At 45.8% G+C, this 20,409-nt stretch overlaps 1 protein-coding gene across 2 annotated transcripts in view; it reads right to left on the reverse strand.

The window, feature by feature from the left end:
• Positions 1–5,318: 5,318 nt before the first annotated feature.
• Positions 5,319–20,409, reverse strand: part of HTR5A (5-hydroxytryptamine receptor 5A) — a 39,108-nt gene continuing 24,017 nt past the window's right edge. For both annotated transcript variants that reach the window (XM_055335494.1, XM_055335495.1), the window contains 3 exons: positions 19,709–19,871; positions 18,155–19,620; positions 5,319–6,789 (listed from right to left, as the gene is read on the reverse strand). In XM_055335494.1, the coding sequence (XP_055191469.1) occupies positions 6,457–6,789; positions 18,155–18,910 (1,089 nt within the window). In that variant the 5' untranslated portion in view covers positions 18,911–19,620; positions 19,709–19,871 and the 3' untranslated portion in view covers positions 5,319–6,456. The remainder of the gene's footprint in view (positions 6,790–18,154; positions 19,621–19,708; positions 19,872–20,409) is intronic.

Below are 20,409 nucleotides of genomic sequence, written 5' to 3' on the forward strand. Positions count from 1 at the left end.
GACCAGAGGATCTAGATACAGATGGGGGGGTGGAAGGACTGCACTTGGCTGAAATTGGAGTCCGTCCTTCCTTGAAATCAGTTCCAAAGTTCCCTCCAGGAAGTGGCTTTCAATTTGTTGCTGAAATATCAAAGATTAAGGTTTTTTTTACCTTTTTTTTTTTTTACAAGTCCTTTGATCTTGTTTAAAGATCCATGGGCAGATGTAACTAGTTCAAAAAGAATAAACCCCTGGTGGTTATAATGAAGATTCCATGCTTCGGATCCCATGAATTCTACAGCCTCTGAATAGGACCACGGGGGGCTGTTTGTACACACGATGGATCTATAAGCCATGCCATAATCTCCCACCAGGACCTCAGCCCACAAGTATGCCTTCCACGTTTGGAGGAACTTACCTAACTAAGGTCCAGTGCTTTGGGCATAAATAGGACTTGTCATCATATTAATTATTGCCCTGGGACCCACAGGAGGGCACCTGGCAGCCAAGGAGCAAGAGATAAGCTCACATTGCGCGAGCCAGGACAAAGGCAGGCTTCCCGCAGTCATGAGGAACGTACACCGCAATGGTCCTTTAGGGCCAGTGAGAGTCCCCTGGAGTCCTTCACAGAGGAACACTGGCAGAGCCGTGCTCCCCACCGCAGTGCGGTCAGAGGGCCCACACTGCTAACGGGGTCTCTTTCTGTGCCTCCTGCTTCATCCCCTTCATACTTGGCGCCTCAGTTCCCAGGCTCCCCAGGATCTGTAAAGGACAGTGACCACCATGGTAAGCACCATTTACACTTCCAGAAAAGTATAATAATCCTCCCCACCTCGATGTCCTGACAAGGCTTCCGAAGCACCTACAGCTTTTATGCCAATAACATTACTGTCTGGTTCTCTCAGGAGCTGCCTCAGAGTCTTCCAAGGACCAAGGAAGGGAATGATGATTTCATTGCAAACATGACACTTCTGCGAGAGCACAGAGGCATCGCTAGGATGGACGGTGGTGAAGAAAAACGGTCATTATTTCCTAAAGTAGTTCACACCAGGAGGTGTGAACCAGCCGTTCCCTTCAGGCCAGCCTTCCGAGGCATTCACATCAGAAAGCTACCTCACCCTGGATGTGCAGAGAGGAGACGTGCAACTTTTGGAACGTTAGCATCTCAGGCAAGTCCCCTTGGGGATTTTGGCCGCAGGAGCAGAGAACAAACCCGTGTGTGTGAGGCAATAACTAAACCAGCAGGCTTCTCGGTGTCATGCAATCCGGGAAGGGCAGGAGGAGGAGAGCCACCTGCCCCCAGCAGCCTCCAGTTTTTCCCCATGAGTGTCCTCCGGATGGTGTGCACACTTGGTGCAAGGGTCCTGTTGCTCAGTTGGCAAGCTGCTCACCTGGGCTAGTGGTCTTCTATGCCGCAGGGCTGCACCAAAACCACCCCAGGAATAAAAGCTGCCCAGAGAGGAGGCCACCTCGCTTGATAATCCTCCCACGTTGTACCTGCCCAGACTTTAAGAAAAAGCTGGTATGCAGACTGTGAGTCAGATACAACTTTCTCTTACATATATTCTTCACGTCAGCTCCCCTCGAAGCAGGGACAGTTGACTTCGAGATGAGATAGCTGGACCTCCACCTTTCTGTTTGTATAAACAAGTCAAGCCCTGGCTCTCATTCCTAGGCCAACTTCTTGGGAAGTTGTTCCTCAGCACTGTTGCTTTTTCCATCTTCCGAGGCCAGACTTGAGATTCTCACGAGCAGCCCCAAAACCTGAAGTCCCTACATTCCTTGGCTCTTTGCCCCCTGACGGAAAACTGCAGGCCCGGCATTCCAGGCTCCATTGAGGTAGAGAGGTCATTACCCAGGGGAAGGCTGAATTGCACAGCCGCTGACACAGTGGTGCATTTGGGGTGATTTGGGTACTGAGCCCTCGCATACAATTTCTGGGAATCAGGGCAGCCAGCACCTCCTGGGGACCCTCTGTCTTTACACCACATGGAGGAAACCAGCTGTGTGGGGGTGCAGAGCCTCACAGCATTACTATGTCTTGAGGCCTTTTGTTTCAAACTGCTGGTGGGCTCCCCAAAGTTCAGTGAATCTGTAGTGGGAACTCTGTCCTGAGATGTGTGAGTGGCCTCACAGATGGTTTGAGGAGAGACTTTGGAGAGAGAGCTAAGACATGGCGGGCTGGTGGTGGAGTGGGAGGGAACGAAGGTGTGAACATCTCATGAGGATGTCCCTTGCTCTCAGATAGGACAGCTCGGCATTGGAACCACAACAGCTTTCCTTAAGTCCATGTAGGCATGTAGGCATTTATTTAATGCACTGTTAGTAAAAAATACCAACATTTTAGCTGAAGCTTGATGTGTTGATGGTAGGTGTCAACTGGAAAACAGTCTTTAACAAAATTGGTAAAAGCCCAACAGTGGACAACACATGATACATCCAGATAGCACAACAAACTCTAGGCCTCGCTGGGTAGAGTGTGGTGCTGGGGCAGCTGAGTGGAGGAGAACTGAAGCCACCAGACAACTAGAGAGTGCTGTGCACTGGTGGCCAGAGTCAGTGACCCAGGCTGCTCCGCTGTAAGCTGGGCACTGCTGCTGCTGCTTTCAGCTCCCAGAGCCTGCAGCCCTCTAGCTGGCTGTTCACTTTTGCAGCCTTGTTCATTCTCTGTAAGTCACATGAGCATGCGCACATGCACACACACATGTACACACGCATGCAGAGGCATCCCCAAACTCTGATTTTCTCCCATAGTTTTGGTGACGCCAAGAACCACTGTCCCACGTGTCTCATACTCACCCGCTGGCCTCATGTAAAGCCACAACTAATGGACAGAAGAGCCAGGCAGTCAGTTCTGTTCCTACAGGTGGCTCCGAGCTCCCTGCCAGGCCCATCTGTCCAGCTGCACTTGTGACACACCACACGGCAAGCGTTATGTCCCTAGAGCCCTTCCCTCTTGACCTCATTTGAACCTTAGATGGGTTCCAAAATGCAGAGGAAAAATTAAGCTCATTAGACAAACTGTCAAAAAGATTCTAAAACACCATCTTTGGTGACAGCGAAAGGCAGCCCCTTTGTGGTAAAATATTGAAGAGCGTACTTATTAGTGGTGATGCCAAAGCAACTGGGGTGGTTGTGAGTGCTTCCTGCCATGCACCCCGCCTTCCTGGTGACCTTGCTGCAGGGACAGCTCAGTGCCTGGGGGACCCCATGTGCCTTGAGGGGCAGGAAGATGAGGAAGGCCCACGAGAGGCGGCCCCTCCAGTCCCCTCCACACCCATGCTCTCCAGACCTCCTTCTCCAACCTGGGAGGGACCTCCATCTCCTAGAATGTGATGGTCAGGGCAGAGGACATAGGTCTCTCTGATGGCAAACAGGAGGTTCTGGGTCACCTGCCTTCATGAAGCTTCTCCAACAGCTCACGGGGGAACCCTGCCTGGTGGTCACTTGTAGGGCTCCGCCTGCCGTCAAGATGACTCTGACCCTGACCCTGACCTTGACCCCATCCTGTGTTGCTGTGTTTGGCCACTTTAGCAAAGTACCACAGACCAGGCAGTTTAAACACACAAAATTCATTCTCCCTGTTTTAGAGCCCGGGCGTCGGAGATCATGCTGCTGTAGGCTGGTCCCTTCCCAGGGCTCCCTGCCTGGAGTGTGGATGGCCGTCTTCTCCCCGTGTCCCCCCCCCCGTGGCTGTCCCTCCATGTACCTGTGCCCTCACCCCCCTTCTTATAGGGTCACCAGTCACCCTGGATCGGGTCCCACCCTCCTGACCTCACTTTACCTTAGTGGCCTCCACATGTGTCATGCCCTCTGGGACTGGGGGTTGGTTAGGACATCACACACGAGTTCTGGGGGGACACAACTCAGCCTGCAACACCCCCAGGTTTGGCTCCAGCCAAGCTGGAGAGACTGTCATATTGAATGCCACCACCCTTGAGTGTGCCTGTCTGGGTTGGGGGCTGGACCCCCCTCGTTCCTATCAACAGAAGCTGCAGTACAGCCAGAGACAGCGTCCCCGGGCACACAGTATGGGTCAGCACGAACAGAGCACCGGTGTGAGGCTGGGTGACCCCAGGGCTGCAGCGCCCTCAGCAGAGAGCTGACCTGGCCCTGCACCCCTCCTGGGGCTGCTGGGGAAGGGGACCCCCATAGGTAGAACTGAGCATCAGGGCTGCGGGTGGGCACCAGAGTGCGGCTGGGGGCGCTGGCGCAGTCACCACCCCAGTTCAAAAACATTTTGGTTTGCGTTTTGTCCTATTTCCCACTGAGTCATCCGTAACTTTGGGTAGCGAAATAGAAGCAAAATAATTCTTTGGTGGCTACTTCTACCTTCAGTGGGCAGTGTTTCTTGCCCTGGGGTGGCATATGCAGAGCATTTCCTACGATGTGTATTTTAAGTGACATCTGGGAGGCGTAAAATATGAACTGAATACTCACCGTAACAGGACTTACACATCTCACAGAAATATTAATGACCTCAGCAAGAGACTGAAATTAATATTATGACAACCTATTTCTCCAGCAAAGTGCACAGAATCCTGGGGGAGTCCGGAGTTTTTGAAGCCACCAGACAAACGTGGCACATTTTCCTAAAGCCTCACTTTGCTGAAAAGTTTGAGGGAAATAAACCTTTAAAAAACAGGAAGACAAACATTGCAATTACAGAGTATCATGAATTTCACGAGAACTTTCAGATAGAATAGACTTTAAAAATTTTGCCCTTGGCTCCGACAGTCTATCTACAGGTTCCCCGTGACTACTGTAGCCTTCTCTGCTAACGGAGACTAGTGAAATTTTGGAAGCACTTCCTTTACTATAATACTAGAATCTAATAGGATTTGGTGGCCTCTCTGGTTCCAAGTAATAGCGGGGAAGGTACCTCAAGTAAGTGAACAATCTGTATTTTAAAATATTTGTGGGCCTGGCCCTTCCACAGATATATACAGAAGGAAAAAAGAAATCTAAGAATGTTTCCAAGGAAATCCTTCCAGGAATTTGCTTCAATGCCTGGGTAAGAGGTTTGCACTTAGCATCGTCAGGGGTGACCTCACAAAAACTGTGCAACATTTCCTCATCTTGCTCACATTCTTTGAGTAAGGAATCTTCGCAGTGAATGCAAGGCTAAACTTCCAAGACTACAAAATAACATAAATTTTCTATTTTTGAAATTTTGGTATAATTTATTATATATGAAAGAATACATGTTTATTATAATAATTCAAAGATTATTATAATATGTGATTTTTAAATTCATGCATTCAAAGAATCAGGGACATAGTGGACCACAGCCAGTTTTATTGTCTGAGACCTTTACCAAGTTTTGTATAGTGGCCTGGATTTTATATGATCATATCAACACTGTACTATCACTTTATTGCCTTGACTCATTTACACAGAAGGGTCACATTGTAAGGAACGGAGGCTCACTAGTTGCTAGTGTTGACCTCATAGCAGCGGTTCACACACCAATAAAAAGACAGCAAATTAGCCAACTGTCCCTCTAAAGTGTACGTGTTTGGTGAGTGTAGCTTTACAGCCCTTGGTTATGAAACTCTACTGAGGTAAATCATCCACGTCATGACAACTGTTTTCCTCTAATCCCATGATCCAAGGACAGAGTCTTTGTCCTGCAACAGCTGAATAAATTCCATACAAATAAAACCCATAGAAAATAAGCACGTTTGGCAGATTCTATGAAACCACTGGATTTAAGTATTGTTCATATGTAGTTGCTTCAGAATGGAAGGAGGTATTTGACTTGATTTTTAGTTCCTGTTCCAAGTCGATGGGTTGAGTTTTAGAATAAACTAGCCAATGGGGACATTCACCACTTTCATTGGTGTGTGTGTGTGTGTGTGTGTGCACGTGCACGCACGAGCATGGTTGCCACAAACAAAGCCAATATTCACTGGTCTTGCAGCTGTGACTATGTACTTTAATAGGTTTAGAGACAATATTTTGTAGCCAAACATTGGAACATACACAATAAGTACTAGGTTATACTCACCAGGACCATAGAATGGCATTTCAAAATAAGGACTATTCCAGAAAACTGGGAATTACGGTTTTCCTACCCCATTCTGACTTCTTCCTCAACATTTTCTATCCATTCTCAACCTGTTCATGTTGCTTGATTTCTTCCCTCTCATCTGCCTTGTTTGACTTCTCTGGGGCAAGGACAATGACCACGCTGGAGTGGATTTGGGGGTGGAATGGGTACTTTGTGGGCAAAGGTCTGTGGCTGTTAGGTGCCAAGTGAGAAATAATAGGTAATTTAGATCAATAAGGTTGCCAAAATTGGACTGTGAAGAACCACATCCCTACCTAGGAGTATGGAGGTGAGGGCCAGTTCTGAAGGCAACCCTGGAAAACTTCATGGGCTTGCCTTTTTCATGTGGTGCTGTGTAGGGATGGGGAAGTGGATGGAATTGGAAATTTCACTGAGTTACTCATTCTTATGCCCAGGTGCCATTCTCAGTGTTGCCTAGAAAAGAAATTCTTGAAGGCGCTATTGTAGTTCTTGTTGAATGCTGTATAGATCAGGGGGTTAAAGAAGGAGTTGGAGTAGCCGAGCCAAAGGAAGATGCTCTTCCAGATGGCGGGGATGTCACAGGAGCAGAGGGGGCTGATGAGCTCTGTGGTGAAGAAGGGGATCCAGCAGAGTGCAAACACCCCAATGAGGATGCCCACCATCAGGGCAGCTTTCTGGTCTTTCTGTTCCCTCCACGTGTCCCCTTCTGTCTGGAAGGTGACGGTGGTGTGGCGGACAGTGAACACCATCTGGGGCTGCTGAGTAGAGGTCTTTGCCTGGAAAAGATAAGCAGAAGCTTCATGAAAAGCCAGCTTCTTATGCCTGTCAAACATGTGGAGGCTGAACTCAGAAACTCAGACCCTGGTGCCTGGATCCTATGCACCGACTTGAAGAAAAGGTCCTTGATTAAAGAGAAGGGAAACTGGCAAACTGCAGAGCCCACCCTCAGCTGTGAAAACATGGGGACAGAGCTGGGGTGCTTGTTACATCTTAGAAATGGAAGGAGGGGATCCCTGGGTGGCGCAGCGGTTTGGCGCCTGCCTTTGGCCCAGGGCGTGATCCTGGAGACCCGGGATCGAATCCCACGTCGGGCTCCCAGTGCATGGAGCCTGCTTCTCCCTCTGTCTGTGTCTCTGCCTCTCTCTCTCTCTCTCTCTCTCTCTCTCTCTCTCTCTGTGACTATCATAAAAAAAAAGAAATGGAAGGAAAGTGGGAGCATCCACAATAAGTGTGATGAAGTTGAATTCCCTATTGCTGCCTACTCAGAGAGGAAAACCGAAATACACTACTATACAGGTCCTTCAGTACGTTTAATTTAGTGACAAAGGTACATGAGAGTAATCCAAAGGGTACTAAATTCTTACCAAATCCTTATACAATTAAAGCCTGATTTTCTGAAATTTTAATAACTTTCTGTGTTTGTGTGAATCCTCCCTAAATATTCTAGAATTTTTCTTCTGGTTTCAGTTTCCTACAACTGTTTGGGACAGTTCACTCACCAGGACACTTATCTCCTTCAGGGCTTTTTCTGTGTCCTTCTCCCCCAGTTTTCTTGGAAAATAGACCCCAAATTCTTGGAGTCTCCCCAGTTGGGTGTTCCCAGGTTCCCTTTGGATAGGTTTCTGCAAAATCAGTCTCTACGTTCCAGGCCCTTCCCAGAGAAGTAGGATTTCTGGGCTCTTCCTTCCATTTCAGTCCTTTTACTTACGTCTTTGGGGAATGAAAATAAGGAATGTCTGATGAGAAGGCAGCCTAAATATGGAGAAATTACAATGGGTAGATTTACCAAACTAGCAACTTAACTGGTCCAGTTAGGATTTGGGACATTCGCTAGAGGGTGAGACTATATAGACATTAAATATCATTCAATATCATTCTTCTCAACCCCAGCATTCTGTGACCCCAGTGCATTTGCAAAGGAGAATCACACAGCTCTCTCTCAGGCAGCACACAACCTTTTAGGCAAAAGACCAGGCCAGAAGGTCATTCTCATTAACCTAACCCACTTAACCAGTCCATGGCCACATCTGTAAATTGGAGTCAAAAGAAATCAACTTATTTGTCATATAAAATAACTGCGGTATAAATAGGAACACTATAGTTAAGGTAATAGTAGTTGATATGTGAATTATTAAATTTGTATGACAGCCTTCCTGTCATTTACTTGAAGAACAGTGGAACACCAAGCATTATACAATCAAAAAGATCATGGGGTGCCTGGGTGGCTCAGTCAGTGAAGCATCTGTCTTTGGCTCAGGTCATGGTCCCAGGATCCTGGGATTGAGCCATCGGGCTCCCTGCTCAGCAGAGTCTGCTTGTCCCTCTCCCTCTACCCTCCCCCTCTGCTTGTGCTGTCAAATAAATAAATAAAATCTTAAAAGAAAAAAAAGATCCTAAATATTGGAACAAAGAGTCCACAACACTGCAACTCTTAAAGACATACATAAAATGAAAAGTGAAAATCTCTCTTTCCATACCCTAATCTCACCCTGAGATGGAACCATAGCAAGCTTTCTTAGGTTATTAGTGCATGTCTGGTATTGCAGGAAATTCATTTGCAAAAATGCAAACATAATATTTAGTTTCATTTTTCAACATAAAACAGAAATCCACCAATTTCTTGATAAAATTCAATCCCAAAATGGCATTGGGGAAACCATTTTCCCCTACTTTCCAAAGATGGAAACTGAAGGAAAATTCTGGTCCTGACTGTCGATCAGCATCAATATTTCTCTTGGTGCAGCATTCAACACCAAGTCACTTGACTGAGAAAGAGGGTCACTGATTCAAAATGATTCTTCAGAGGGTCTGCTGGGAGGAGGATCTTTGCTGTTTGGGAGGTTCTAGGTTTCTAGTTGTCTAATGTCTTATGGTCACTCACCCTGTGGCTTTCTGACTCAGGGACTCCAAAGCTCTTTGCTCTCTGTTAATCAATGATGGCAATAAAGCACCTAACTGAGTCTGGAGAATTGAATTCTATTAATTACTCTATCAATTACTTGACATGCTCATTAGATTCACAGAAAAAGAAGTGGTAGGGTAAAGAAAATGAGAATTCAAGCCAAATTAAACTTTTCTTAATTATCTTTGTAACACTGTATCTTTTACAGTGAGAATTGTGCACATATCTCACAATTTAGGATTCATACATAAATTTTTTCTAAGTGAACAATTAGCCTCATCTCTCCAAATGAATGCATTCTTTGGGGGCACATGTACTTATGTTCCAGGCTACTCATTTTTCCAAAGTGGTTATATGCTAAATAATAATTGGTTATTCATAAATCTAGTATGTTTCTTTAATTTCCTCTAACCATTTGGCTTCACCTGCCTACTAATATCACGGATAATCAATAGATTACCACCAGTAGTGGGTAATTACCACCAGATTACCACCATCTCTGAAGTTCAGAGATGAAGACTCTTACATTAGAAGTGTGGTTTTGGGGTGCTTTGCAGATTAGACCAGACCACAGTCAGAATGCAAGATGGACAGATAATCCAGGATGCTTAAGCTAGAAATGGTCTTGCACTTTAAGGGAGGACTCCACAAGGGAAAGAGTGAAAACATTCTTCAAACTTCCCAACAAACTTAGGAAAAGACGGATTGTTCTGTAGCTTTGGTAACAAGAAGCCTTGTTACATGTTTAAATATCTTCTGTTGATCAGGAACCGTACAGCTCTGTGAATGTACACTTGCATACCAACCAATCCACGGCTGCTCTTGCTTCTGAAAGTCAGCCAATTATGGTAGGACTCACTCCAATAAACCCTTCTCTGAGTGCCAATCAATTGATGACAATCTCACCAAGTAACCCCACTTTAGGGTGACGTCTGTTCACTGCCCTCCAGGTCCTGGACTCTATGCTGTCCCCAGTCCCCATAGATGGTCAGCATTCTGCTCTGCTCTAGAGACAGTACTTGACAAACAGCTTTTTTCTTACTGTAGTAAGTAATAGGTTTGGTTTGTATTTCTATTTCAGATACTGTGCAGTGCTTGTATCGTCCTTAGACAGTTCTAGATTGTCCACTGAGATCATTTTGAAGACCCTCTATTTTGAAGGTCTGCCATGTTTGGACCACAGGTGCATTCACTGCACTCAGGGTCTGCAGCCAGGGGTACCAGTCTCAACATCTCCAACCGGCCCTGCTGGGCGTTTCTTGCTCTCCGCATTTTGTTATCCTAGGACTTGTAACCAAAAGTGTCTTCATTTAAGGTCTTTAGGCTTAGATTTATGTATCAAGTAACTAGACCTTTGACAGAGATGTATACCATTTGCTAATGAACTTAGATTTTTGGGTAAGCCTCCTAGATCTCTTGTCCTGGAGGTGTACCATTTAGCAAATATTTTTGTTATGCCATCAAAGTACTTATTCTACTGCCAGTTGCTTTGCTTTTGCTCTTGTCTATATGTGCAAAGTCTTTGGTTTCATAGGGTAATTTTTTTTTTCTATAGGGTAATTTTTAAACCCTTTTCCTGGAGAGCCTTTCAGTTGAATGTAAAAAGGATTGCTCGGTAAGGCATTGGCTTGAAAAGCTTCTAATCCATTCCAAGCCAGACCTGAGGGCTAATGTTTTGAGGACTGTTAGACCTAAGACCAATTTGTGGGAAAGCAATTAATCAAACTTTGCTTTAGGTCCTTTACAAAATTTGAGGGAACTTCCTGTCTTCTTAATTTGCAAAAGAATGCCACTTTGTTTAGTTGGATTACACCTCAATGAATGTTGGGTTGGTGATTGTATGGCCCCTTGCTAGTCTCTGGTCAGGGATCCTGAGACACTACTCATAGGCACAGACTGTTGACCAGCCATAGAAGCTCTTTCTTATGTGTCATGGTTTGCCTAAGCCAAGGTCTTGATTTTGTCCTTTAGGAACTTTGTCTTCCTATTTTAAAGTCCACTATAATCCTAACTCTGTGCTTTTCTTGACAAGTGCCTCTTTTTTTTTAATAAATTAATTTTTATTGGTGTTCAATTTACCAACATACAGAATAACACCCAGTGCTCATCCCATCAAGTGTCCCCCTCAGTGCCCGTCACCCATTCACCCCCACCCCCCGCCCTCCTCCCCCTCCACCACCCCTAGTTCATTTCCCAGAGTTAGAAGTCTTTATGTTCTGTCTTCCTTTCTGATATTTCCCACACATTTCTTCTCCCTTCCCTTATATTCCCTTTCACTATTATTCATATTCCCCAAATGAATGAGAACATACACTGTTTGTCCTTCTCCGAATTCTTGACCAAGTCAAAATCAACAAACTAAGCCATTTAAGAGCCATGGAAAAATTAGGAGAAAAATACCAGTTAACAGCTGCTTTAATTGTTATGTTAAGGCCTTAAAGAAAATTCTAACCTAAAGTAGTCTCAAAGATTGTGTAACAGTCCCAAACCCACCCACCTTGCATACATATGTCTTGTATATTTCTATTCAGCTTCACCTGACCTCCTATATGCACTGTCCTATCTTTAGGATTTTCTCAGAAAAAGCAAAGTCACAAGGTAAAATTGCCAGATAAGGAGTCAAATCTATAGATTTTCAATTAAAACCCTGGCCTAGAGTTAAGGGCTATGATTTAGAATTTTCCTAAAGAGAGAAAGTAAAAATAAAAATTATTATGGAATTTAGAACTACGTGGGAGTATTGAATAAAATTTTTCTTGTCCTAGACAAATCTGTACCATGAATGAAGTTCATTGAAGTCTCCTCAGATGGGGAAAAACGGATCCTTAAAAGTCGAAGGATAGAAAAGAGAAGAGCTATATAACACAGCTATGAACATTTTAAATATAAAAATATATATTTTTATAAATATTTTAAAAATATTTTTATTTTTATTTTTTTCCCCAAATCAATTTCAGAAGCCCTTCTTTTTGTTAAATTTTATTTATTTATGTGAGAGAGCATTTGTAGAGAGAGAAAGAATCTGAAGCAGATTCTGCACTGAGCATGGAGCCTGACATGGGGCTGAATCCTACAACTGGGAGATGACGACCTGAGCCAAAACCAAGAGTCTGATGCTTAGCTGACTAAGCCACCCAGGTGCCTCTCAAAGTTCTTCTTTTAACCCTGAGCCAGACTTAATAAAAAGAAAGGATAAAGGGCCTATATAAACAAAATCATGAATGAAAGAGGAGAGATCATAACCAATACCATGGAAATACAAACAATTATAAGAGAATATTCTGAACAATTATATGCCAACAAATTAGACAAGCTGGAAGAAATGGATAAATTCCTAGAAACATATAAACTACCAAAACTGAAACAGGAATAAATAGAAAACCTGAACAGACCCATAACCAGCAGGGAAATTGAAGCAGTAATAAAAAAATCTCCCAACAAACGAGAGTCCAGGGCCTGATGGCTTCCAAGGGGAATTCTACCAAACATTTAAAAAAGAACTAATAGGAATGCCTGGGTGGCTCAGCAGTTTAGTGCCTGCCTTTGGCCCAGGGTGTGATCCCGGGGTCCTGGGATCAAGTCTCACATCCGGCTCCCTGCATGGAGCCTGCTTCTCCCTCTGGCTGTGTCTCTGCCTCTCTCTGTGTGTCTCTCATGAATAAATAAATAAAATACATACATACATAAAAAATAACTAATACCTATTTTTCTAAAACTGCTCCAAAAAATAGAAATGGAAGGAAAACTTCCAAACTTATTCTATGAGACCAGCATTACTTTGATCCCAAACCTAGGCAAAGATCCCACCAAAAAGAAGAATTATAGACCAATATCCCTGATGAACATGGATGCAAAAATTCTGAGATACTAGCCAATAAGATCCAATAGTACATTAAAAGTATTATTCTCCACAATCAAATGGGATTTATTCCTGGGCTACAGGGGTTCAACATCTACAAACCAATTAACATGATACACCACATTAAAAAAAAAAAGATAACCATGTGATCCTCTCAATAGGTGCAGAAAAAGCATATGACAAAACATAGCATCTTCTCTTGATAAAAACCCTCCACCACATAGGGATAGAGGTAATATACTTCAATATCATAAAAGCCATATATGAAAGACCCACAGTGAATATCATCCTCAATGGGGAAAAACTGAGAGATTTTGCCCTAAGGTCAGGAATATGATGAGGTTGGCCACTCTTATAACTGTTTTTCAACATAGTACTAGAAGTCCTAGCCTCAGCAATCAGACAACAAAAAGAAATAAAAGGCATCCAAATTGTCAAAGAAGAAGTCAAACTTTCACTCTTTGCAGATGACATGATACTCTATGTAGGAAACCCAAAGACTTCATCAAAGAATTGCTAGAACTAATACAGGATTTCAGCAAAGTTGCAAGTTATAAAATCGATGCACAGAAGTCTGTGGCATTTCTATACACTAACAATGAAGCACTAGAAAGAAAAATCATGGAATTGATCCTGTTTGCAACTGTACCAAAAACCATAAGATATCTAGGAATGAACTTAACTAAAGAGGTAAAAGATCTATACTCTGAAAACTGTAGAACACTTGTGAAAGAAATTGAGGAAGACACAAAGAAATGGCAAAACATTCCATGCTCATGGATTGGGGGAACAAATATTATTAAAATGTCTATGCTGCCCCAAACAATCTATACATTCAATATAATCCCTATCAAAATATTACCAGCATTTTTCATAGAACTTAAACAAAAAAAATTTAAATTTGTTTGGAACCAGCAAAGATCCTGAATAACCAAAGTAATATTGAATAAAAGCCAAAGCTGGAGACATTACAATTCTGGACTTCAAGTTATATTACAAAGCTGTGATCATCAAGCCAGTATGGTATTGGCACAAAAACAGACAGAGACCAATAGAACAGAATAGAGACCCCAGAAATGGATCCTCAACTCTGTGGTCTATTAATCTTCAACAAAGCAAGAAAAAGTATCCAATGGAAAAAAAGTCTCTTCAACAAATTGTGTTGTGAAAATTAGGCAGCCACAGAAGAATGAAACTGTACTGTTTTCTTACACCATACACAAAAATTAACTCAAAACGGATGAAAGACCTAAATGTGAGACAGGAATCCAGAGGAGAACACAAACAGTACCTCTATGACCTCAGCCACAGCAACTTCTTCCTAGACACCTCTTCAAAGGCAAGAGAAACAAAAGCAAAAATGAACTATGGGGACTTCATCAAAATAAAAAGCTTTGCACAGCAAAGGAAACAGTCGACAAAACTAAAAGACAACTGACAGATTGGGAGAAGATATTTGCAAATGACATATCAGAGAAAGGGCTAGTATCCAAAATCTATAAAGAAATTATTAAACTCAACATCCCCAAAATACTCAAATAATACAGTTAAGAAATGGGCAGAAGACATGAACAGACATTTTTCCAAAGAAGACATGCAAATGGCCAACAGACACATGAAAAAATGCTCCACATCACTCAGCATCAGGGAAATACAAATCCAAAAACCACAACGAGACATCACTTCACACCAGATTGGCTAAAATTAACAAGGCAGGGAACAACGGATATTGGTGAGGATGCAGAGAAAAGGGAATCCTTTTACACTGCTGATGGGAATGCAAATGAAAACTTTTTTTTTTAAGATTTATTTATTTATGATAGACATAGAGAGAGAGAGAGGCAGAGACACAGGAGGAGAGAGAAGCAGGCTCCATGCCGGGAGCCTGACATGGGACTCGATCCTGGGACTCCAGGATTGCGCCCTGGGCAAAAGGCAGGCGCTAAACCACTGAGCCACCCAGGAATCCCCACAAATGAAAACTTTTAACTCAAAAAGTTAAAAATAGAAACCACCCTATGATCCAGCAAGTCCACTAGGTATTTACCCAAAGGATACAAGCATAGTGATTCAAAGGGGCACCTGCACCCCAATGTTTATAGCAACAATGTCCAGAATAGCCAAACTGTGGAAAGAGCCCAGATTTCCATGAACAGATAAATGGATAGAAAAGATGTGATGTATATGTATGTATATATACTCACACAAAATGGACTACGACTCAGCCATCAAAAAAATAAAATCTTGCCATTTGCAATGATGTAGATGAAACTAGAGGGTATTATGCTAAGCAAAATAACTCAGTCAGAAAAAAACAATTATATAATTTCACTCCTATGTGGAATTTAAGAAACAAAACAGAGGATCATAGGGGAGGGGAGGGAAAAATAAAATAAGACAAAATCAGAGAGGGACACAAACCATCAGAGACCCTTAACTCTGGGAAACAAACTGAGGGTTGCTGGAGGGGAGTCGGGGGAGGTGGGGCGATGGGTTAATTGGGTGATGGGCATGGAGGAGGGCACGTGATGGGATAAGCACTAGGTGTTACATGCAACTGATGAATCACTAAACTGTACCACTGAAACTAATAATACAGTATATGTTATTTAATTTAATTTAAATAACATTTTAAAATAAAGAAGAAAAAAGAGACTTATAAGATGATGTCAACCCACCTCCCCCTCTCTCAGTCCTCCAGTAACTGAACTCCATGCTTCCCAAAAATTCCATTTAAGATTAACACTGGGGGCACCAGGGTGACTCAGGGGTTGAGCATCTGCCTTCAGCTCAGGTCGTGATCCCACGGTCCCAGGATTGAGTCCTACATCGGGATTCCTGCAGGGAGCCTGCTTCTCCCTCTGCCTGTATCTCTGTCTCTCTGTCTCTCTGTCTCTCTGTCTCTCTCTGTCTCTCATGAATAAATAAATAAAATCTTTATTAAAGAAATAAGATCCACCTTGTTCTCTGCTCAAAGTGATCGTGTCTGGCCAGCACAGCTCTGCCCCATGCTAGTAAGCAATAGATTCAGGATTATCCTTTAACGCTAGATCTTTGGTAGTAGTTTCATCATCCTTTGTCCAGAGCAAGGCCCATCTCTCATGTTGCCAGTTCCCATCTCAGTGTATGAGAGAGGTTAGGTTCTCAGTATGTATTTGAAGAAAACTCAGCAAAGAAGCAAGGAAGAAGTGTTGGGATTCCCTAGGTAACACAGCTAGTTGGTGGTAGAACTGGATTTAGAAACTTTAGCACCTGCTACCATAGAAAAAAATCAGGAAACCTGGTTTATAATTCATCCTTCACAGTAACAGTGCAGCTCTGAATCATTTGGAGGTCTTGCAACACCAAGGAATATTTTCTTAATATTATATGGCAGAGAGAGTGAAAGCCTGCATCACTTCATAGTAAGCTCCACAAGACAAAACTGACTGTTTTTCCTTTTTTTTAAAGATTTTATTTATTTATTCATGAGAGACACACAGAGAGAGAGAGTCAGAGACCCAGGCAGAGGGAGAAGCAGCCTCCTCCCAGGAAGCCCGACACAGGACTCGATCCTGGGTCTCCAGGAACACACCCTGGGTCGAAGGCGGCGCTAAAATAAACGCCGAAACCGCTGAGCCACCAGGGCTGCCCTGCTTTTCCTTTTCAAGCAGTGTTTGGTATTGACTGCAAACCATTTACATAGATAATCATCTTGGCAGAAGAGGGTCCCTGCATGGAGGGTCTTCATAGGGGGCTGCTGTTCTTGTTCCTGGCCCAGAGCTGGGGTGGATTCTCACACATGTGGAAGCTCCAGGCAGTTTGGTGCTGCCACTGCTCAGAGCCATCAGCCCTCTTTGTTCAGGATCTAATAGATCAGGTTTCCCAAATCTGGCACTATTGTCATTTTGCTCTGAATAATTTTTTGTTGTTGCGGGGGCTGTCCCGTGCATAATGCAATGTTTAGCAGCATCCCTGGCCTCTACAGAGCCAGCATCCCTTGGCTCTCCCCCAAATGTTGATAATCAATTAAGTCTCCAGACATTCTAAATGGTCCCTGGAGGATCAAATCACTTCTGGTTGAGACCATTGTTCTAGATAAAAGGACAGGTAGCCTCTGACCCCCTTTCCCTTCTTCTAGAATGATGCACTCTCTCCCCCCTTACCTACACCTCTGGTCCCTCTGAGCTTGATTGATTGGTTATTGTTAGAATTGGCTACTGATCTGGAAAACACAATCATATTGCAGCACTCACGATAGGTGTCTATGTCCCTCACTAGAGGGAGCTCTTCATGGGCAAAGATGATGTCTTTATCATTCTTTGCTCCTTGCACCAAGCCCATAGTATGTGTTTAATATGCTTAATTGAATTTATGTTATCCCAGAGCCAATAAGAGAAAATGAGGCTGTGTAGATTTCTGATCTAACTTGAATATGTGAATTTGGTTCAAGGGATCACCTTGGCAATGAGAGCTGGTCAGGGGAGAACAATCCCCATATCCAGTTGTTATATATTTCCTGAATCTGGAGTCATCGGGTTGGGTTATTAAACAGTTAACAACAAAACAGGCAAGCATGGTGGAGAGAGGACAAGAAAAGAGCCCTCACAGTTGCTGTAGATTGTTTTGCTGAAAATGCCACTTGTAAAGAGCTGGGGAATTGTCTGCCTTAGATTTTTAATTTCCTGCTGTAGCCTGTTAGGAAAGGCCAACAAGTGATTCCCACCCCCACCCCCCCACTGCATACAAAAGCCTGATGGGCCTGGGGATAGACCCAGAAAGTAGCCCCACAGGCAGTGGAAGTAAATAACAAAACCAGGCTCTGAAATAGCTAAACATCTTGATAATCTTGCTTCAGGGGAGGAGGATGAGTGGAATAGCAGGTTGTAATCCAGGAGATACTATGTTTTTGCAGAACTGGTGGCTTTAATTTGCAAAGGAAAAATAGACTGGGCTAAAACATTAATCTGTTTTGCCTGATGTTTAGCCATCTTTCTGCCAAATCACGTCACCATCTGTCCCTTCTACTCCTCCTTGAGCACTCCACTCTAGGTGCAGCAAGCTGCAAGTTTATCTAGTGGAGCCCCAGACACTGACTTCATCAGACCTTCCAAAGGGCTTTATGGAATCACAGAATTTTAGAGCCACATGGGACCCTGTGGGGGTATGTAGTCATTTTGTATATGGAAACAATCCACCAGAGATGGTAAAGGCCATTATTTGCTCTGTGATGCTGAGCACGTTGGTGCGAAGTCTCTGATGCTTCCTCCCAGTCTACCGCTTCCCCTTTCTCCCTCCCCTCTCCCCAAAAGAAAACTAAAAAGTTCACTTTCTACAAACTTTGGAGTGAAAGCCTGAAGGAACGCAGTGGAGTGTTTACACGGATCTCGGTAACACCCACCTCCACAGCCTCCGTTAAGGGCGAGACGCTGTTGGTCTTCCTGGAGCCCACGCGCACCTTGGCGGCCTTGTAGATCTTCCAGTACACGAAAAGCACCACGCAGAGCGGCAGGTAGAAGGCGCCCACGGTGGAGAACACGGTGTAGGAGGGCTCGCGGCTCACCTGGCACTCCTCGCTGCCCTCGGAGTAGGTCTCCCCCCAGCCGAAGAGCAGCGGCGCCAGGGAGATCACCGCGGAGAGCGCCCAGGTGAGCAGGATCATAACATTGGAGACGCGCCTGCGGGCGCGGAGCGTGTATTCCAGGTGGCGGGTGATGGACCAGTAGCGGTCCAGCGCGATGGCCGTCACATTCCAGATGCTGGCGGTGCAGCAGAGCACGTCGCACGCGATCCACAGCTGGCAGAGCCGGCGGCCCAGCTGCCAGCGGCGGCCGGACAGCTCGTGCACCAGGCTCAGCGGCATGACCAGAGCCGCGACCAGCACGTCCGAGATGGCCATGGACGCCACGAGGTTGTGCGGAACACGGTGGAAGGTGCGCACGCGGAGAATGGTGGCCAGCACCAGGAGGTTCCAGGAGAAGGTCGCGGCCACCAGGCAGCCCAGCAAGGTCAGCACAAGCACACGGAAGACGGAGAGGAGCGGCGGGCTGGGGCGCGGGGCTTCCGAGCCGGCGCCGGTGCCGAGGCTGCTGAGGTTGGTCTCCGAAGGGGCCGGGGTGAAGAGGGAAAAGCGGGTGAGGTTCACGGGCGAATCCATCGTCGGGTCGGGAGGCCAGCCCAGGGGCTGTGCAGAGGGGGCGTTCAGGGAGACGCTGGCCCCGGCGCGCACAGCCACCCCGGAGTGTGCAGCCTCCGCCTGGTGGCCGGGCTCCTGGGCACTGCCCACCAGACTGGCCCCCGCCTCCCGCCGGGCAGCGGACGGACGTGGGAGCCGGCGTGGCAGGGCGGAGAAAGCTGGGCTGCGTCTGGCGGCCAGGGCCCTCCTAGGCTGTCATGCCCAGGCTTCCCCCGCGGCAGCGACGGTGGTCGCGGTGCCCAGGGCGGGCGGCAGCTGGGCGCCCCTGGAGCGTCCGGGCGCCGGTGCGTCAGAGCAGTACTCTCGCCTCGTCGCCTCCCTACCCGCGCGGCTCCCGGGGCGGCGGGCTGCAGCCGCAACTCCGAGCCCGGGGGGCCACGGAGGGCCGCGCTTGGTGGGGCCTGCCTTCCGCTATCGCCCCCTCCCCGCCAGCCCCTCCCCGTCTGGGGCCGCGGCGCGGGCGCGCCCATCCGGACCTGCCTGCCTGCTCGAAGTGGGGATCCAGCCTACGTCAGGCGTCAGCTGATGAGGTCGCCTCTCCCCGCCTCTCCCCGCCTCTCCCCGCAGAGCGCGCTGGTGCTGTCCACGGTGCTGCCGCCTCGCCCACCTGGGCGCGGGGCCGGGTGCTGTCCTCGGTACCGGCACCGGTCCTTCTCTCCACGAGCGCTTCCCTGGTGGATCGAGGTTACCAATGCACCCTGCTGGAAACATTCCTCGGGCCCCCACCCACCCACGTCCTTCCAGGGGTGGTCTGCATACCTGGAGTGGGTTCTCAGCTTTCCACGGGGGCTTACATTCGGTATACGAGTTGGAGTCAAGCGCCTAAGATGGTATCGGCGGCTTTTCTTCTCCTGAAGATGACAGTACATGATTGCGTCCTTCCTACACAACACCTGGTGCTTCCCCCTAAGGGGGAGCTTTCCTTTAAGGAAAAAAAAGGCAAAAAAGAAAAAGAAAGAAAGAAAAAAAGGCAAGATAGCATTTACTGTCCTTCCTAGAGAAGGCTGAGGGAACCACAATGTTTCGGCTATGTCCTCAGAATCACAGAGAAGCTGCAGTCTTTTCAGTGGTCCCCATTGGATTTGCTTCCTTTGAGGGGCAACACTGGATACCGGTTGTTACAAAAATCCGTCTTGTTGGAAAGAAAGAGGGCGTGTTTAACTCTTTCCCCACATACACACTTACAACTATATACACATCCATAGTACTTGGGAAAAGATCAAAAGCTCCGACCCAGAAGTTATGATGGAAAGCACTCCACAAAGGGAGACATGGTATCACAAGATAAACTGAAATAGGAGAGACAATATGATAGAAAGGAATATAAGATGGTGTTAAGAATTTTTCAAATTTTTAACAGAATGCAATAAGTATCAGGAGAATGCACCGAGAAGAGAGAAGCTCCTTCACTGGGACCCAGCGGGTGACGCCCGCTGTTATGAAATACTGTTGATGTAAAT

Source organism: Nyctereutes procyonoides, unplaced genomic scaffold (genome assembly GCF_905146905.1).
Source record: "Nyctereutes procyonoides isolate TBG_1078 unplaced genomic scaffold, NYPRO_anot_genome, whole genome shotgun sequence".
In the NCBI taxonomy this organism is placed as follows: Eukaryota; Metazoa; Chordata; class Mammalia; order Carnivora; family Canidae; genus Nyctereutes; species Nyctereutes procyonoides.